General features: G+C 41.8%; 1 protein-coding gene across 8 annotated transcripts in view; it reads right to left on the bottom strand.

The window, feature by feature from the left end:
• Positions 1-173: 173 nt before the first annotated feature.
• The window catches only part of mlxip (MLX interacting protein), a 78,203-nt gene continuing 61,610 nt past the window's right edge, over positions 174-16,766 (bottom strand). For 5 of the 8 annotated variants that reach the window (XM_061902290.1, XM_061902301.1, XM_061902284.1 and 2 more), the window contains exons 16-17: positions 12,367-12,496; positions 1,806-6,299 (exon numbers count right to left, since the gene is read on the bottom strand). In XM_061902290.1, the coding sequence (XP_061758274.1) occupies positions 6,172-6,299; positions 12,367-12,496 (258 nt within the window). In that variant the 3' untranslated portion in view covers positions 1,806-6,171. Of the gene's footprint in view, positions 1,341-1,805; positions 6,300-12,366; positions 12,497-16,766 lie in introns of those variants that run through there. The other 3 variants (XR_009807030.1, XM_061902305.1, XM_061902319.1) reach the window with 3 other exon arrangements.

The raw sequence follows: 16,766 nt of genomic DNA, 5'->3' as shown, positions 1-16,766 counted from the left end.
CCAAGCTATTGAATATGCTAAAAAGAACAGTAAGCAGCTATGTTTTATTAATCTACCGTAGCTGCGCGTGTCAAATATGAGTCATTAAATGACTCCCGGCTCCTGGTGGTAGAGGGCGCTAGTGATCCTTCTTGAGACTACTCGGCTGCAGAAGAAGTGACAACAAGCAGCAAGAGTGAGCAGCGTGTTTATTTTTTGCTCTCGCTTGCACTTTTACATGGAGGATTACATATCTAAAATAAAACTGTTTTTTAAACTGGACTTCCAATGGAAGCAGGAGGTAATAAAGATCTCCATCGAGACAGAGGGACTTTTATAACTGAAGAAAGATAAGGAAGACTTCTATAAACATGTTATCGATGCTTTTGATCAGAAGGAGCTGCGCATGGACTTTATTTATAAGTAAAGGTAAGACCATAATAAAGTTTTTTTATCAAATGTGGTTCATGATGGTATCCTTACATCACTCTCAAATTTTTAAGTGCAGGCCTAAATTTACCGCATGCCTTTAGTAAGTGCTGGAGTGAGAAGAGGTTTTAAAATAATTAGCGCATGCTTGCCTTTACCGCAAGCCTTTGGTAAACGCCGGAGTGAGAAGAGGTTTTAAATTAATTAGCGCCCCGGTGGCATATTTCTGCTCTGGTTCAGGATCAGCAGGTTATCCAGACTATAGCAAAATGGATGAATATTCCTCGGCATTAAGGAGCCTCAGGAAGTGATCACAAGATCACCTCCCGAGGACCTCTCCATCATTCACACTTAAAAAAGAAAAAAAAAAAAGTCACAGAGCTTGATTAGATGCAAAACCATACAAAATAAAAAGCCACAAAAAAAAAAAAAAAAGCAAGTACACAGTGACAAAACCATATCAAAAGTGACACAAGAAAAGCAATAGAAGTGTAGGATCAATACAAAAAAATAATAACAATAATAAAACAAAAGGAATACAACTACAAAAAAGACAGCAGTTTTGTTTTTTTCCTTTCTTTAAATGTCTAAGGAATCATGCAGAGACAGAGTTCAATTTAGCTCATGAGGAGACACGTGTTTTGGGCTGTATTCTAGTTACAGATCCAAACTACGTTCTAAAAATCAAGCCCGCGCGCCTCCTCTATTTATTAGGAACGTCCCTGTTACATCACTGTCGCTGAGGGAAGGGGGTAATCTCGACAACTCCAGTTAGACACAGGATATAATTATAGAATAAATAGAAATTAGGTGACGCAGGTCATATCGCCTTGTCTCTGCTCTGTCTGTGTCACGGCGGTGTTTGGTCTTGTCTCTGCTCTGTCTGCGTCACGGTGGTGTTCGGCCTTGGCAGGCCAAGTCTGGACACAACACTGATAAAAACAACTGGCAATCTTTTGGCTTGCCAGCTTGCATAGATACAAAAATACCACTTCAGCACAATTGACAATTTATATCAATGGCCCTTAAGCATAAAGTTATGACGATAATACATCAAAATTATTCTAACAGTTAGTTCCCATTTATTCATATTTGTAGAGTTTATAAAACTTATTTTTTAAGAGTCATTACATTCAAAAGTTAATTTAACTAGTTCCTGAAGTTGGGTGCAAAGGGGGTTTTCCAGTCTTTGAGAAGGAGTCTTTTGGCCAAGAGCGTCCCGAGCAGAAACATAGTTGTAATATATTTTGGAAGTTTTTGCATTTCCGTTTTCTTGGCGTTAAGTTGGAAAAAGTTAGCGGACATCCATTGTTTGATTTCACTAAGACACGCCTCTTAAGTTTTGGATTAGAGACGCGAAAAATGTCCGAACTCAGAATGCATTGAAAAAGTCAAAGTTTAGGTTTGTTTTTGTTGCTTTTATTGCCATCCAGAACAATTTTAAGGCATCTTGTTGCATGAAAACATTTCGGGAACTTCGGAAGAAAAGGATTCAGTGTACGAAAACGTTGACTTTTAAAGAAATGAAAATCACCATCAATACGTGTGCAGAATATTGTCCTGGAGTAGAAAAGACAAAGCATGTCACAGTAGACAACACTATAAAAAAAAGATAGGAGAATACTAAAAGAAATGATGCAAAAGTACAAGTTTCATTGTAGTGAAGTGAATTATATTTATATAGCGCTTTTCTCCAGTGACTCAAAGCGCTTTACATAGTGAAAACCCAATATCTAAGTTACATTTAAACCAGTGTGGGTGGTCACTGGGAGCAGGTGGGTAAAGTGTCTTGCCCAAGGACACAACGGCAGTGATTAGGATGACGGAAGTGGGGATCGAAACTGGAACCCTCAAGTTGCTGGCACGGCCACTCTACCAACCGAGCTACACTGCCCCATTGTAAACCATCATGTCACTGTAACTTTGTTTGCATACAAAGTTCGACTTAAATGCACTTTCAGCATAAAACAAGAACGTGTATTGTTGGAAGAAGTCACCATGTTCGCTCCTGACTACACTTGTTCACACACTTGCACTCGCCAGTGCGGTCCTGAGACACCAACAAAAAAAGAGAGGTTGATTGACATCAAAAACCGCACAAGAACAAAATTAAAACAGCCGTAACGAGCCTGGACGTAGAACTCCAGGCAGGTAGAAAAAAAATGACTTTCACACATAGACGCTGTACTGTACATACTGTCTGGATGTGGAACTACAACATTGCCACTCAGTTTTGGCATCTTCAAGAAGAAAAAAAACGACACTGAAAAAAACCCCATACAAACATTTAAATAAATACATTTGTGATATCATATTTCAGTTTCAGTCTTCTTATTTCACATGTCCAAAATGTTTGATTTTTTTTCCTTCAAATTCAGTTTTCTACTTTAAACTTAATAGCAGTGGCTTTCCAGAAGGGAGTAGAGCGCCCTCCGCTGTGAGTAGCTTTTGGAAGCCACTACAGCAGGGGTCAGGAACCTTTTTGGCTGTGAGAGCAAAAAAGCCAAATATTTTCAAATGTATTTCTGTAAGAGCCACATAACATTTTTTTTTTTAACACTGAACACAACTAAACACGTGCATTTTTAAGTAAGACCAACATTTCTAGAGTATAACAGGTCTCTTATTTGTAATAACATTGTTATTCTGAAGCTAACTGTGGAGGGGGCGTGGCCTGCGGGCCTGCAGCGAACTGGGGTGTGCCAGGACCGGCCTCAAAATCAGCGACAGGTGCGTATATGGTCCACCTGGGCCTTGTTATCTAATCACCTGTCGCTCTGTTATAAGCAGCAGCCAGGAGGAGGGACGGGGTTGGGGCTGGAGCCAGAGTGCGAGCGAGAACGAAAGAGAAAAAAGACAATTGCTGGAAAGCAACTGAGAGACTTATTGAAAAATAAAACTATATTGTAACCCTGAAAAAGGCTCTCATGTCGGTGCTTGGTGGTCTGAGGAACCCCCAGGAGGGCAAGCCCCACACTAACCAATAATAAATGAATAACTTCTTACCATTAACACAACCTCTTGAACAGGTGCAGTAGAAAACGGATGGATGGATTAAAAATGCATGAGATTGTTTTATATTTTGAATGTTATTTTTAACACTGATTACAAGTGGAATTATTCATTACTCATCATGTTAAGCAATGTCAGCTCAGATTTATCTGAGAGCCAGATGCAGTCATCATAAGAGCCACATCCGGCTCTAGAGCCATAGGTTCCCTACCCCCGCACTACAGCAACCAGATAGAAACTCCATCCATTTTCTACCGCTTGTCCCTTTTGGGGTCACGGGGGGCGCTGGAGCCTATCTCAGCTGCATTTGGGGGGAAGGGGGTGGGGGGTACACCCCGGACAAGTCGCCACCTCATCACAGGGCTCCTGGTTCAATTTGAAGTGAAGTGAATTATATTTATATAGCACTTTTCTCTATTGCGGGGGTAGGGAACCTATGGCTCTCGAGCCAGATGTGGCTCTTTTGATGACTGCATCTGGCTCCCAGATAAATCTTAGCTGACATAAGTAATGAATAATTACACTGGTAGTCACAGTGTTAAAACTAACTTTCAAAATATAAAACATTCTCATCCATTTTAATCCATCCATCCGTTTTCTACCGCACCTGTCCAACAAGTCACGTTAACGGTCAGAAGTATTTTATTTATTATTGGTTAGCTTCAGAATACTGATGTTATTAATAAGAATAAGAGACTTATTATACTCTAAAAATGTTGGTCTTACTTAAATATGCACACATTTATTTGTATTCAGTGATAAAAAAAATATGATATGGCTCTCATGGAAATACATTTCAAAATATTTCGCTTTCGTGGCTCTCTCAGCCAAAAAGGTTACCAATCCCTGCTCTAGTGACTCAAAGCGCTTTTACATAGTGAAACCCAATATTTAAGCTACATTTAAACCAGTGTGGGTGGCACTGCTAGGAGCAGGTGGGTAAAGTGTAGGGCTGTGAATCTTTGGGTGTACTACGATTCGATTCAAATTCGATTCTTGGGGTCACGATTCGATTCAAAATCTATTTTTTTTTTCAATTCAACACGATTCTCGATTCAAAAACAATTTTTTCCTGATTCAAAAGGATTCTCTATTCATAGGATTTCAGCAAGATGTACCCCAGTCTGCTGACATGCAAGCAGAGTAGTAGATTTTTGTAAAAGGCTTTTATAATTGTAAATGACAATGTTTTATCAACTGATTGCAATAATGTAAATTTATTTTAACTAATAAAAGAACCAAAAATATAACTTATTTTATCTTTATGAAAACATTGGACACAGTGTGTTGTCAAGCTTATGAGATGCGATGCAAGTGTAAGCCACTGTGACACTATTGTTTTTTATTTTTATTTTGATAAATGTCTAATGATAATATCAATGAGGGATTTTTAATCGCTGCTATGTTGAAATTATTAGTAATATTGATACTTTTGTTGATAATATTAATTTTTGTTTCACTACTTTTGGTTCGTTCCGTGTCGTGTTTGTGTCTTCTCTTAATTGCTCTGTTTTTTACAGTTCTGAGTGTTGCTGGGTCAGGTTTGGTTCTGGAATTGGATTACATTGGTACGGTATTGCTCTGTATTGTTTTGTTGGATTGATTAATTAAAAAAAATAAAATTAAATTAAAAAAAATAAATATTTATTATTTTTTTTAAAATAATCGTTTCGAATTTGAATTGATTTTTTCCCACACCCCTAGTAAAGTTTCTTGCCCAAGAACACAACGGCAGAGACTAAGATGGCGGGAGCGGGGATTGAACCTGGAACCCTCAAATTGCTGGCACGGCCACGCTACCAACCGAGCTATACTCCCCACCCTCTACCATCCTAGTCACGTCCGTCGTGTCCTTGAGCAAGACACTTCAACCCTGCTCCTGATGGGTGTTGGTTAGCGCCTTGCGTGGCAGCTCTCGCCATCAGTGTGCGAATGAATGGGTGAATGTGGAAATAGTGTCAAAGCGCTTAGAGTTCCTTAGAAAAGGTAGAAAAGCGCTATGCAAATATAACCTATTTACCGACACAGATAGACAGACAACATTCACACACTGTTGCCAATCAACCTATCCCCAGGTGCATGTCTTTGGAGGTTGGAGGAAGTCGGAGTACCCACGCAGTCAAGGGGAGAACATGCACACAGAAAGATAGAACCAGGGACCTTCGTATCGGGAAGTACATGCACTTACCCCAGCACCACCGTGCTGCCAGGGATAGAAACAAGTCTGTTTAAAGACCCCTCAGGACGTGCCGAAATAGGAAAAAAAAGGAACAAATCAGAAGACTGACATTGAAAAACACATTCTAAAGAATATTCGCGTCCTACGTTTTTTGTGTTATGTCTACAATGCCAAAACGTTGTGGTAATGTTCTGCCTCCACGCGTATAGAATTTTGTATTGCTGTATGTCACTGCTCCCTATGAGGGCTGTAGTTCAAGTCGCTCACCAGAAAAAACGCTGAGCAAGCCAAATGTGAAGGACAGAAGAAAAACATTCAAAACAATTGACTTGTACAAAATTCCTGAACCTCTGCATTTCTTTTTTTGAACAATTTGCTGCTTGTTGTTCGCATCCCTGCAGTCGCCTCTGAAATATTGTTCACTGTCCGCGGCGCACAAGGCAAAGGTGGTGCGCTCACGCTAATACACGGCTCAATACCAACACATAATCAACTTACGATCGAAAAATAAGGCCTCCTGTGAGCATGAGGAAGACATGGCAAGTCGTCCATGATGAGGATGAAGAGCTTCATCACCTGGCCTGAGAGGGAGGCCTGACGTTTGTGCACGTTATGGCATCGATGGCTTCTTTGCGTAAAAGGGAGGGTTCGCTCAGGATGGACGTGCTGGTGCTCAGGTGGCAGAGGGTGCTGCGGACCACTGGAAAGAGATGCGCCCACGTTTAGCCAACATGCCAGCTGATAGCGTCCTACATTTGCATAAAGCTAACCACGCATGTGACGCTCTACTGCAGGGGTGTCCAAAGTGCGGCCGGGGGGCCATTTGCGGCCCGCAGCTAATTGTTTAGTGGCCCGCCACACATTCTGGAAATGCTATTTGAAAAATAAAAAAATAAACACAAAAAATAGTAGAATGAGGTGAAATCTAACGGGGGAAAGTCTCGATGTTGACACAAAGCTGCCATGCAGGTTGTTTGTTTTAATTTTGTCTTTCTGTATTTTGCTCTTATTTCAAATGCTAAAAAAAAAAAAAAGGTTAAAAAAAATAGTTTTTTATAATAAATTATTGACCTATTTAAGGCTCCAATTACTTCAAATATTTCACTTTATAATGTTTTATGTGGAAAATATTATGTGCATATATTGTGTGGTTGCCATATAAAAACAGTGTTTTCTTTTGACAAAAGAGCATAAAACCAACAAAATAATAGTTCAAACGTAAAATCGACAGATATATCTGAAGTTGATCTCGTAACTTAAATGTTGAAAGTAAAACAAATAATAATAAAAATGTATCACTTTATGAGTGGGGGACCTTTTGGATCCCAAAGATATTTAGTGTGATTTTATTAATTTTTTTACTGTGATTACTCAGAAATAATAATAATACATTTAAATCAACAGCTTCGAAGCGATTCTGGACCACCGTCCGCCGCCTCAGGAAGGGGAAGCAGTGCACTATCAACACCGTGTATGGTGCGGATGGTGTTCTGCTGACCTCGACTGCGGATGTTGTGGATAGGTGGAAGGAATACTTCGAAGACCTCCTCAATCCCACCAACACGTCTTCCTATGAGGAAGCAGTGCCTGGGGAATCTGTGGTGGACTCTCCTATTTCTGGGGCTGAGGTCGCTGAGGTAGTTAAAAAGCTCCTCGGTGGCAAGGCCCCAGGGGTGGACGAGATCCGCCCGGAGTTCCTTAAGGCTCTGGATGCTGTGGGGCTGTCTTGGTTGACAAGACTTTGCAGCATCGCGTGGACATCGGGGGCGGTACCTCTGGATTGGCAGACCGGGGTGGTGGTTCCTCTCTTTAAGAAGGGGGACCGGAGGGTGTGTTCCAACTATCGTGGGATCACACTCCTCAGCCTTCCCGGTAAGGTTTATTCAGGTGTAGTGGAGAGGAGGCTACGTCGGATAGTCGAACCTCAGATTCAGGAGGAACAGTGTGGTTTTCTTCCTGGTCGTGGAACTGTGGACCAGCTCTATACTCTCGGCAGGGTTCTTGAGGGTGCATGGGAGTTTGCCCAACCAGTCTACATGTGCTTTGTGGACTTGGAGAAGGCATTCGACCGTGTCCCTCGGGAAGTCCTGTGGGGAGTGCTCAGAGAGTATGGGGTATCGGACTGTCTTATTGTGGCGGTCCGTTCCCTGTACGATCAGTGCCAGAGCTTGGTCCGCATTGCCGGCAGTAAGTCGAACACATTTCCAGTGAGGGTTGGACTCCGCCAAGGCTGTCCTTTGTCACCCATTCTGTTCATAACTTTTATGGACAGAATTTCTAGGCGCAGTCAAGGCGTTGAGGGGTTCCGGTTTGGTAACCGCAGGATTAGGTCTCTGCTTTTTGCAGATGATGTGGTCCTGATGGCTTCATCTGACCGGGATCTTCAGCTCTCGCTGGATCGGTTCGCAGCCGAGTGTGAAGCGACCGGAATGAGAATCAGCACCTCCAAGTCCGAGTCCATGGTTCTCGCCCGGAAAAGGGTGGAGTGCCATCTCCGGGTTGGGGAGGAGACCCTGCCCCAAGTGGAGGAGTTCAAGTACCTAGGAGTCTTGTTCACGAGTGAGGGAAGAGTGGATCGTGAGATCGATAGGCGGATCGGTGCGGCGTCTTCAGTAATGCGGACGTTGTACCGGTCCGTTGTGGTGAAGAAGGAGCTGAGCCGGAAGGCAAAGCTCTCAATTTACCGGTCGATCTACGTTCCCATCCTCACCTATGGTCATGAGCTTTGGGTCATGACCGAAAGGATAAGATCACGGGTACAAGCGGCCGAAATGAGTTTCCTCCGCCGTGTGGCGGGCCTCTCCCTTAGAGATAGGGTGAGAAGCTCTGCCATCCGGGAGGAACTCAAAGTAAAGCCGCTGCTCCTTCACATCGAGAGGAGCCAGATGAGGTGGTTCGGGCATCTGGTCAGGATGCCACCCGAACGCCTCCCTAGGGAGGTGTTTAGGGCACGTCCAACCGGTAGGAGGCCACGGGGAAGACCCAGGACACGTTGGGAAGACTATGTCTCCCGGCTGGCCTGGGAACGCCTCGGGATCCCCCGGGGAGAGCTAGACGAAGTGGCTGGGGAGAGGGAAGTCTGGGTTTCCCTGCTTAGGCTGTTGCCCCCGCGACCCGACCTCGGATAAGCGGAAGATGATGGATGGATGGCATTTAAATCAATGGTATCCTGTATTATTGATGTTTTTAGGGCTCCTATTACTTAAGATCAAACATTGCTTTCTGAATGTTTTGGGCAATGGGGGAAATACTGCATATTTCAGTTTTACTATAAAAAATAAAGTTGTCTTTGACGGAAAAGGCATAAAACCTTTTTTTTTTTTTAAACTTTATATCAACCTGAAGTTGATATAGAGATTTACTGTCAGCGTTAAAAATGAAAATAATAATTTGACTTATTTTTAACATGTTAATGACGGAGACCCTCTATGGTCCCTGGGAGTCCTAAAGGTAAAAAAAAAAAAGAATCCATATATTTTGTTATGGTTTGAAAATGAAAAATATCAAAACGGCCCCTGCATGGAAAAGGTTTGGACACCCCTGCTCTACTGTAATGCCCATGGCCAATGTCTTAATAACAGCGGAACCTCGATTTACGAACCCCTTCGCTGTACAAACTTTGAATAAAAATACGCTTTGGTGTACAATGTTTCATCCGACCAATTTGTGCCCATTGTGGGCGGGGCTGATCGAGCTCCGGTGCTCATTTAATCACCCCAGCAGTGTTGTTGTTAGCCACTGTGCTACTTTGTGCGCTTTTAAGGGTTTTTTAAAGCTCCTTTTTAACAGCATTTATCTAGTTTTGCGAGCTCAATATGAAAGAGCGATGGGAGAGAGGTGTATGGTCAGAGAGTGTTTGGGCCTGTGTGTGTGTGTGTGTTTTGTCTCGTCTCATAGTAACAGTGGTACTATCGTATTGTTAGTGTAGAGGAGTTTTTCTTGTTTTTGTTTAAATACCGTATTTTTCGAACTATAAATCTCAGTTTTTTTCATAGTTTGGCCAGGGGTGCGACTTATACTCAGGAGTGACTTATGTGTGAAATTATTACACATTACCGTAGAATATCAAATAATATTACTTAGATTATTCACGTAAGAGACTAGACGTATAAGATTTCATGGGATTTATCGATTAGGGGTGACAGATTGTTTGGTAAACGTATAGCATGTTCTATATGTTATAGTTATTTGAATGGCTCTTACCATAATATGTTACGTTAACATACCAGGCACGTTCTCAGTCGGTTATTTATGCGTCATATAACATATACTTATTCAGTCTGTTGTTCAATGTTCTTTATTTATTTTAAATTGCCTTTCAAATGTCTATTCTTGGTGTTGGGTTTTATCAAATAAATTTCCCCCAAAAAATGCAACTTATATTCCAGTGCAACGTATATATGTTTTTTTCCTTCTTTATTATGCATTTTCGGCAGGTGCGACTTATACTCCGGAGCGACTTATACTCCGAAAAATACTGTAGGATTGTTCTTGTATTATATTGTTTTTGTTAAATGTGGAATGAGTGAGAGGTGTTGGGATATTATAAGCATCTGCTTCATCCAACCCCTTTTCAAGCCTTGCATAAATATCTCTGCCAAAATGTTAAAAAGAAAAAAAAAAGTGTTTTGTTGTACTGTGCAGGTTTGAAATAAATATTTCAATCCAAACCAAAGAAAGCAACAGACATTTTGGATGTGTGGTTTGAAAATAAGCGTTGTCGACACTAGGGCTGGGCAATATATCGATATACTCGATATATCGCAAGTTTGTCTCTGTGCGATATAGAAAATGACTATATCGTGATAGTCGAGTATAGGTTCTCTCGCAGTTGCTTTTGGCTGTGGGCATTACACTGCAGGCTCTTCTCACTCTTTAATGACTCTCCTTCTCACAGACAGCAAGCGTACCTTCTTACATACGTCACATACGTATACGCCCTCGCGTAGCAGAGAGGTAGCAGCATGGGTAACGTTAGCTGTGGTGCGAGTGGTAATACGAGAGAAAGAAGGTGCGAATCTGGTAACAAATGAAGGAAGAATTAATTCCCAAGGAAAACAGCAGGGGGTCCATCGTCTGGCGGTGGATTGGCTTCAAGTGGGAATATGTCGAACAGACAACCGTAATTTGTCAAGGGTGGGGCAAAAGCGTTGCTTCAAAAAGTAGCATTACTGCTAATATGTAGCATCAATTGAAAAGTCACCTGCTAGAGAATGAAGAGTGCTTGAAACTTCGCATGTCAACATCTCCATTCGGTGCCACACCCCCTCACCATCAAAATGCAGAGGCAAACATTTCCAGATCAACAACTATTATATAACATACATCCATGAACGTGGATGCATATGCAAAAGTGCAATATATTTATCTAATATTCGAGTATACGTTCTCACGCAGTTACTTTTAGCTGCAGGCATTACACTACAGGCTTTTGTCACTCTTTCCTGTCTCTCCTAACAGACAGCAAGCGCACCTTCTTACATACGTCACATACTGTCGCGTCATACGCCCTCGCATGAGAGGTAGCAGCATGGGTAACATTAGCTGGGATGCTAGCGCAGTGGTGCGAGTGGTAATACGAGAGAGAGAAGGTGCCAATCTGGTAACAAATGAAAGAAGAATTAATTCCCAAGAAAAACAGCACGGGATCCATCATCTGGCGGTGGTTTGGCTTTAAACGCGGAGATGTCGAACAAGTGTGCGGCAAAACCGGTTGAAGTAACACCTACTGCTAAATTGTAGCATCATTTGAAAAGTCCCCCACTAGAAAATGAAGAGTGCTTGAAACTGCATGTCAACATCTCCATTCGGTGCCACACCAACAAAATGCCAAAGCACGATCTCCAGATCGTATGAAAAAAATAGTCAACAACACAAGGAGATAACGTCCGCAGGAACCTACCACATAGCAAAGGACATACAGTATTTGATTTCCTATTATGCAGTTCATTTTTATGAGTTATTGAAATATCTTGTGTGACATCATGCACAAAAGTGCACGTTACTTGTTTTAAACTACTGTAGTGGCGTTCTGTACAAAAAGTGAACTTTAATTTAGTGTTGTTTTGATATGTCATCTTAGTGACATCATGCACAAAAAGTGCACTCATAGCTTGTTTTAAAATGTCTCTAACAAATTTGCACTTTCTGTTTGGAACTGACATGAATGTTTGTGCCACTGCTTAATAACTGTTTAGTAAATAAAGTTTTGGTAAATTGACTTAGTTTTGATTTCCCTCACTGCATGAAAGTTTAAAAATGAGCATATATTAATGCAGTATGAAGAAGAATTTTTAATGTAGACACATAGAATCATTACACTGCTGTAATTATATGAATCAAGTGTTTATTCCAAAATATCGAGATGTATACCGTGTATCGTGACATGGCCTAAAATTATCGAGATATTTAAAAAAAAAGCCATATCGCCCAACCCTACGTTTATCATTTACGCACTTTGAACGTTCTGTCAGTCGAAAACCAGCACAGGGCCTTTTTCATCGAGAAATGCTAAATGGTGCCTAGTACCCATTGAATACAAAGCTAGCTTGAACACCACGTGTATTTAATGGGCGGGACGTGAGCCGGACGTGACGTCAGTAACATCCCAGTAATTGCATGCTTAGCTTTTCCTAGACCTACAACACTTGTATGTAATGCAGTTTATTTGCCACCATGTAGGCATGTAGGATTAAACACACATAGGGAATGCTTTTTTTTTAGTCACATTGAGTTTTAGCATTGTGAGAAAGAGACAGTGAACTCACTTGGTCTGAGCGCCATGAGGGAGCAGTGGCGCTCGAGCCACTCCAGCGTGGTCCTGCGAAGCTCAGCTAGGCTGGTGGTGGACACCATGTTGTTGAAGGACTCGAAGAGAGGCTTGACGATGGCGCTGAACTGAGGGAGAGTGACGTCAAGGCTTAACACGACAACACTGAATTTTTTAAAGGCCTACTGAAACCCACTACTACCGACCACGCAATCTGATAGTTTATATATCAATGATGAAATATTAACATTGCAACACATGCCAATACGGCCGGTTTAGTTTACTAAATTGCAATTTTAAATTTCCCGCGAGGTATCCTGTTGAAAACGTTGCAGAATGATGATGCGTATGATGACGCGTGCGCGTGACGTCACGGATTGTAGCGGACATTTTCTTCCAGCACCGATCACAGCTATAAATCGTCTGCTTTAATTGCATAATTACAGAGTATTCTGGACCTCTGTGTTGCTGAATCTTTTGCAATTTGTTCAGTGAATAATGGAGACTACAAAGAAAATAGCTGTTGGTGGAAAGCGGTGTATTGGTGTATTGTAGCAACACAAACACAGCCGGTGTTTCTTTGTTTAGATTCCTTAAAGATGACGGTGAAGTTTTAAAATGGAACAGAGTGGTCGAGCGAACATGGTTCCCTACCACATGTCAAACGGCAGGTTTCGGTGAGAAAATTGTGGTAATAAATCGCCTCTTACCGTAGACATGAGCGGATAGCTTGCGTCGTTCCTCGTGCACCTGTTAAAAAGGCAGCTACGGACTCTCTTGCCTCCTCTGACCGGCCGCCCCCGACCGTCGGATGCTTCCACCGCGGAGGAGGGGAAAAAAATAAATTCTCAGCCCGGCTGCCTTCGCCTCTACGAGAAACGTGACTTCCCTCAGAGACACTGGCGGTCACCACACCCGTGGCCACACCCCTCCGACTTTCAGGTACCATATAATTTCACTAAAACACTAGTAACACAATAAGCAGATAAGGTATTTTCCAGAATTATCCTAGAAAATGCGTCTATTAACATCTGAATCGCTCCCACTACCCTCGCCTTTCCCCCCACCCCTATTCCTTCGCTCTAACTTTCCTCATCCACAAATCTTTCATCCTCGCTCAAATTAATGGGGAAATCGTCGCTTTCTCGGTCCGAATCGCTCTCACTGCTGGTGGCCATGATTGTAAACAATGTGAGGAGCGACACAACCAGTGACGTCACGCGCATATCGTCTGCTACTTCCGGTACAGGCAAGGCTTTTTTATTAGCGACCAAAAGTTGCAAACTTTATCGTCAATGTTCTCTACTAAATCTTATCAGCAAAAATATGGCAATATCGCGAAATGATCAAGTATGACACATAGAATAGACGTGCAATCCCCGTTTAAATAAGAAAATCTCATTTCAGTAGGCCTTTAAGAGATGTTACGTGTTTTTGTTTTCTTAAAATCCCTATCTCGACAAAAACGCAGCTTTAATTCCAGGGGGGATTGAAGCTGGCGTCACTACAGACGGCAATTTTAAACTTGACAAACAAGTCAATGGCATTTTAAAATCATGTTTTTATCATCTTCGTCTTTTAGCAAAGGTAAAACCGTTTTTATATTTTAACCTTTTTTTGAACAAGTCGTGCGTGCTTTTATTTCAAGTCACCTGGACTACTGCAATGCACATTATGCTGGCATTAGCCAAAAAGCCCTCTTCCGGTTGCAGTTAGTCCAGAACGCGGCAGCACGACTTTTAACAGACACCAGGAAACGCGAGTGTTGGAGCCTATCTATATTATTTATTTATTAATTGTTTTGACAATTAAATCCAATAATGCCATTGATGATGTTGATGAATTATTGGTTGTTTTGGATCAGGGGTCCCAGACAAGCGGCCCACGGGCCAATTGCAGCCCGCGAGACGTTATTTTGCGGACCACACCTTATTATGAAAGTTTAATGTTAGTGCGGCCCGCAAGTTTTATTCAAATGGCGCTTGATAGCGTTGTGTTATTTGGGTCCAAAATGGCTCTTTCAACGTTCTGGGTTGCCTACCCCAGCGTTGGTGGAAAAGCGGCAAGTGAGTGAAAGCAACATAGACGTTGCCATGGAGACGAGGGTTTTATTAAGTACCCGGCTGCAGTCACACTGTGACACCTGTCCGTCAGTAATAACAGTCCCTGATAACCTGGACCAATTCAAACCGCTATTACCGTATTTTTTGGACTATAAGTCACAGTTTTTTTTATAGTTTGGCCAGGGGGGCGATTTATACTCAGGAGCGACTTATGTGTGAAATTAACACATTACCGTAAAATATCAAATACCGCATATACTTAAATAGCCGCCGGACATGTAATATGCGCATGCCTTGAATTACTGCCGGGACAAAGTCGCTCCCCAAATTAATAAGTGCATGCTTACTTTTACCGCGGGATCAAATTTGTGACGTCATGAGTGACGCTTCCCCTGTCGTCTTAATCAAAATGGCGGAGGAGGTTTTTTTGCTTTTACTATGTGTAAACCTGGGGTCTTGTTCCACAGCCATACAGATCACTCCAATGGTTGTGATATACAACAACTTTAACACTCTTAATACACTTACCCAGAATGCAATCCATCCATGACTCTTGGCTATATTAGCACCAGCCCCCCCCCCCCTTTGGTCAGTTGAGGTGAGCGGGGTTAGGGGCGCGTGTAGATGCATGGCATTATGGGTAATTCTTATGTTGCGTTTATAATCTGTTACAGAGCCAATGTTCTCCAGAAATGTGTTTGGTGTGGGTTCACAGAGTGTGGCGCATATTATTAAGAGTGTTAAAGTTGTTTATAATGCAACCATCAGTGTAAAAGGTATGGCTGTTGACCAAGTATGCATTGCAAGCTCATATGAGAAGCAGCGAAATGGATGCATCCGGTCGGCACGCAGATAGCATGGTGTAGAAGTGGGTGCGATGACATGTTATAGAGAAGCGGTCCCCAACCACCAGGCCGCGACCTCAGATTAATTTTAAATATATATATATATATTTTTTTTAATCACAATTTTTTACTGCATGCCATTGGTAAGCGCAGTGGTGAAAAGAGGTTTTAAAGTTATTAGCGCCTGCTTACTTTTACCGCATGCCTTGAATAAGCGCAGGAGTGAGAAGAGGTTTTAAATTAATTAGCGCCCCGGTGGCTATTCAAGGAAATACGGTAATATTATTTACCTCATTCACGTAAGAGAATAGACGTAAAATATTTCAAGGATTTATCAATTAGGAGTGACAGATTGTTTGGTAAACGTATAACATGTTCTATATGTTATAGTTATTTGAATGGCTCTTACCATAATATGTTACGTTAACATAACAGGCACGTTGTCAGTTGGTTATTTATGCGTCATATAACGTACACTTATTCAGCCCGTTGTTCACTATTCTTTATTTATTTTAAATTTCCTTTCCAATGTCTATTCTTGGTGTTGGGTTTTATCAAATAAATTTCCCCCAAAAATGCGACTTACAGTATACTCCAGTGCGACTTATATAGGTTTTTTTTCTTCTTTGTTATGCATTTTCGGCAGGTGCGACTTATACTCCGGAAAATACGGTATTTTTTTTTATTGTTTAATTTGCATTGCCTCACACAAAGATCACTTCATATATTTATATATGACGCCGGATAACACTCCGGGGGCCGTCACTTTTTTGCGCTCACAATCCCTATTATTCACCGACCGCCGTGCTGATGTAGGGAGGAAAAGCGTAACAACACACATTGTGGAAATAACATTATTCTCCTTGCGTCGGCTAAATACAACTATATTCCACAACCCCAAAAAGGTATTTTTCAAAGCCTGCAGTGAAGAGAAAGGTTCGTGATGAGCAAAGACAATTCCAGGAAAAGTGGGAGATGCAATATTTCTTTGTTGAGCACAGGGGCACCCCGACGTGTCTTATTTGCACAGAGAAAGTTGTGGTGCACAAGGGATACAATTTGAAACATCATTATACAACTAGACATGCTGAGGAGAATGCAACATTTTTTTTAGGAAACATTTTCTTGCGGCCCAGCTTCACCCAGACTCTGCATCCAGTGGCCACTAGGTAAAGTGAGTTTGAGACCCCTCTTTTAGATGGATTATGATTGACTGATTGTTTTCAGCTGCTCACGCTCCTCCTGGTGAGCCACTTCCTCCTATGACTAAAAAGACAGGACAGCTGGGGGCTCCCTTTGTCTGTCTGTCATGTTGAAGGAGTGAGGAGTGAAACAGTTTATTTACCGCTAAATAACTTATTTTGATTATGTTGAAGTCAACCACCGAGAATAATTTTTGTTTGTGAAAATAAACTATGATCACTTGGAATCTAGAAATATCTCGGTGAGTGCTTAGTAAGGAATTTAGTGAGTCATAAACCTCCTCCTTA

The sequence above is a fragment of the Nerophis ophidion genome, linkage group LG01 (genome assembly GCF_033978795.1).
Source record: "Nerophis ophidion isolate RoL-2023_Sa linkage group LG01, RoL_Noph_v1.0, whole genome shotgun sequence".
Classification (NCBI taxonomy): Eukaryota; Metazoa; Chordata; class Actinopteri; order Syngnathiformes; family Syngnathidae; genus Nerophis; species Nerophis ophidion.
The sequence above is the reverse complement of the archived record's forward strand: the minus strand, read 5'-3'. Positions and strand labels throughout refer to the sequence as shown.